The sequence below is a fragment of the Piliocolobus tephrosceles genome, unplaced genomic scaffold, assembly GCF_002776525.5.
Source record: "Piliocolobus tephrosceles isolate RC106 unplaced genomic scaffold, ASM277652v3 unscaffolded_13202, whole genome shotgun sequence".
Lineage (NCBI taxonomy): Eukaryota > Metazoa > Chordata > Mammalia > Primates > Cercopithecidae > Piliocolobus > Piliocolobus tephrosceles.
In genome coordinates this window covers 6,307-8,896 of record NW_022294536.1, presented here as the reverse complement: position 1 = coordinate 8,896, position 2,590 = coordinate 6,307, and the positions used below count along the sequence as shown (strand labels likewise).

The 2,590-nt window shown below is 54.7% G+C and overlaps 1 protein-coding gene across 1 annotated transcript; it reads right to left on the bottom strand.

Moving 5' to 3' along the window:
- Positions 1 to 200: 200 nt before the first annotated feature.
- Positions 201 to 2,000, bottom strand: LOC111533570. The gene is made up of 4 exons (XM_023200304.1): positions 1,926 to 2,000; positions 1,480 to 1,830; positions 1,206 to 1,321; positions 201 to 442 (listed from the first exon to the last, which is right to left on the bottom strand). Exons 1-4 carry the CDS (start codon positions 1,998 to 2,000, stop codon positions 319 to 321), a joined length of 666 nt encoding a protein of 221 aa, XP_023056072.1. The 3' UTR covers positions 201 to 318.
- Between the last annotated feature and the right edge of the window lie 590 nt (positions 2,001 to 2,590).

Below are 2,590 nucleotides of genomic sequence, written 5' to 3'. Positions count from 1 at the left end.
TTTTTTAACACGGAGTCTTGCTCTGGTCGCCCAGGCTGTAACATAATGGTACGATCTCGGCTCACTGCAAACTCCACCTCCCGAGCTCAGGCTATTCTCCTGCCTCAGCCTCCAGAGTAGCTGGGATTACAGGAACCCGCCACCATGCCCAGCTAATTTTGTATTTTTAGTAGAGACGGGGTTTCACCACGTTGGCCAGGCTGATCTCGAACTTCTGCCCTCAGGTGATCCACCCGCCTCAGCCTCCCAAAGTGCTGGGATTACAGGCTTGAGCCACCGCACCCGGCAGTTCTGTCATTATTTTAGGCAACAGGATTCCTAGAGGGGCAGACCTCTTACCTTTTGACAATCTCTGCCTGTACTCAGAGCTGTATCAAGTCCTGGGGGAATGACCAGAATCCCGAGGCCTGCAGTTACACCAATTAACACGACCTCACTGTGCCTAGGGGTCAGAATGCTAGAAGCTTAGGTGTTAGGCACCTCTAAATGCTGAGGCCATGACATAGTGTTGGACTCTACCCCCCACCCCTCGAGCATCGTTGCTGTTTGCTTTAGCTACTTGTACCCCAAGAATGTGTAGGTAAGGGGAGGGGAGGGCAGCGTCCTCTGAGTTCTGCTTCCGCACTCCTGAACTCACTGCCAAGAAAAGCTCAGATGTGGAGGGAGAGGGAAGGGGGGGAAGTTTGTTTCTGAAGAGGCTGACCCTCTGTGAACCCGTCTCAGAACTGAGCACAGGTGTTCAAGAAATGTATACCGAACGGGACACTCAGTAAATAACACTATTCAACACACGTGCTATCGACTATGGGCCGGGTGCTATTTGGAATCGTATCCACACGTGTCACTCGTTGAATCCTCAAGACAATCCCAAGAGGTGGGGACTCTTATCTCCATTTTAGAGTTAACGGATAACATTTTAATAACCGATAACATTTCAGAGATAACTCTTATCTCCACTTAGAGATTAACTCCACTTAGCGCAAACATTTCAGGAAACCGGGTCCCCGGGAAGTTTAAAAACTTGCTCAAGGTCACAGGATTAGTCAATGGTGAGGGTGCTGTTTGAACGGAGCCACCCCGTCTCCAGATTCTACGCTATTACAAAGCCTCTCGGTCAAGAGAAATTACGAAGATCTGAAAAGAGTAGGGTCAATCGGAGACTCGAAGGAGGCCGAGGCCACCCTTTCCGTGTCCTGTAAACCAACCTCTTGAGCACACTGACTTCGCCCGGCGCACAGCTGGGCCCGGCGGCGGGAGCGGGGTGTCGAGAAGGGGGAAGTCCACAAGGACCTTGGCGGGATCCCGGTCCGCGTCGCTTCTGCTGAGGCCAGGAACGGAATGCAGGGCGTGGAGGCGAAGTAAAGGCTCCCCGGCTCCCCTAGCTCCTTCTACCCCGCTCTGGGTGGCCCGGCCCGGCCCGCCCTCCGGCCCCGCCTCAGCCCCGCTCGCGCCCCACCCTGGCCGCCCAGGAGGTCTCACCGGCTTCTGAGAAGCGCCAGACAACACGCGGGAGACGGCGGCGAGCATCTTCCTCATGAAGCACAGGCACTGGCGGCAGCGGCGACTCCTCACAGCCCAAGAGGCACGACGCGGGTGTCCCAAAGTCTCCTTCAGGTGCCCCAGCAGACGCCACGCCTCAGTCGCAGCGCGACGTGATAGAGTCATAATAACGTCATGCGCTGCGCCGGGCCACGGGCCAACCAGAACGGCGTCCAGGGGTGCCCCGCCCCCGCTAAAGGCCTGCGGCTGCCCATTGGGTATCAGCGCCAGAGAGGGAGGGGCTGAGCGCTCTTTCCGACGCCACGCGACGGGCGAGTGAGGCGGCGGGACCTGAGAGCGCCTGCGTGGGAAGGTGGGGCCCCCGCCTCCAGGGCGCCGCGGGAAAGGAACCTTCGTAGATTTCGCCGTGCAGCGCCCTGTCCTACCGAGCGCCTAGTCCTGCCGGTGCTGCAGCTCTGCAGCCCTCGCTCAGTACACGAGATGATGAAGATCAGCAGCATGCTCAGAGCCAAAAGACAGAACACCTGGTTTCTGTAAATGGTCTGCCACTAACTTGTCTTTAAAAGATCACGTAGCAGTTGGAAAATTCTGCCCTGTCTACTTGAACGCGGATCAAAAAATTTGTTTCCCAATATATGTCGAGAGGTCAATGGGAAAAATATTTTTTCTCTATTGGTTCACTGCGAGTTAACAGCGTGGCTCAGCCAATGATGAAAGCACACACAGAGACAAACACCAAAGCAACAAGAGGCTCTATTCAGAGGATCAAAGGGCACAGGAACCCATTCTGTTGTGCCCTAGTGGGATTGCACCTGGGGTTCACATTTGGGCTCCACATTTTAAGGGGGATAATGACTAAGCTGAGTGGAATCCAGGGGACCGTGGTCAGAATGGTGAGGGGCTGAGATTGTGATTTATGAAGAACGATTAAAGAAGTTAGGAAGAAAACAGGCTAACTAGAATTGGCTAGGTTATGATGTGGTAACAACTGACCTCCAAATTTCAGTCACTTGAGGAATTTGAAGTGGCACGAGCCATCGTGCTCATAACACAGGTCCCTCACAGCGTGGCACCCTCTCTGTGGAACTTA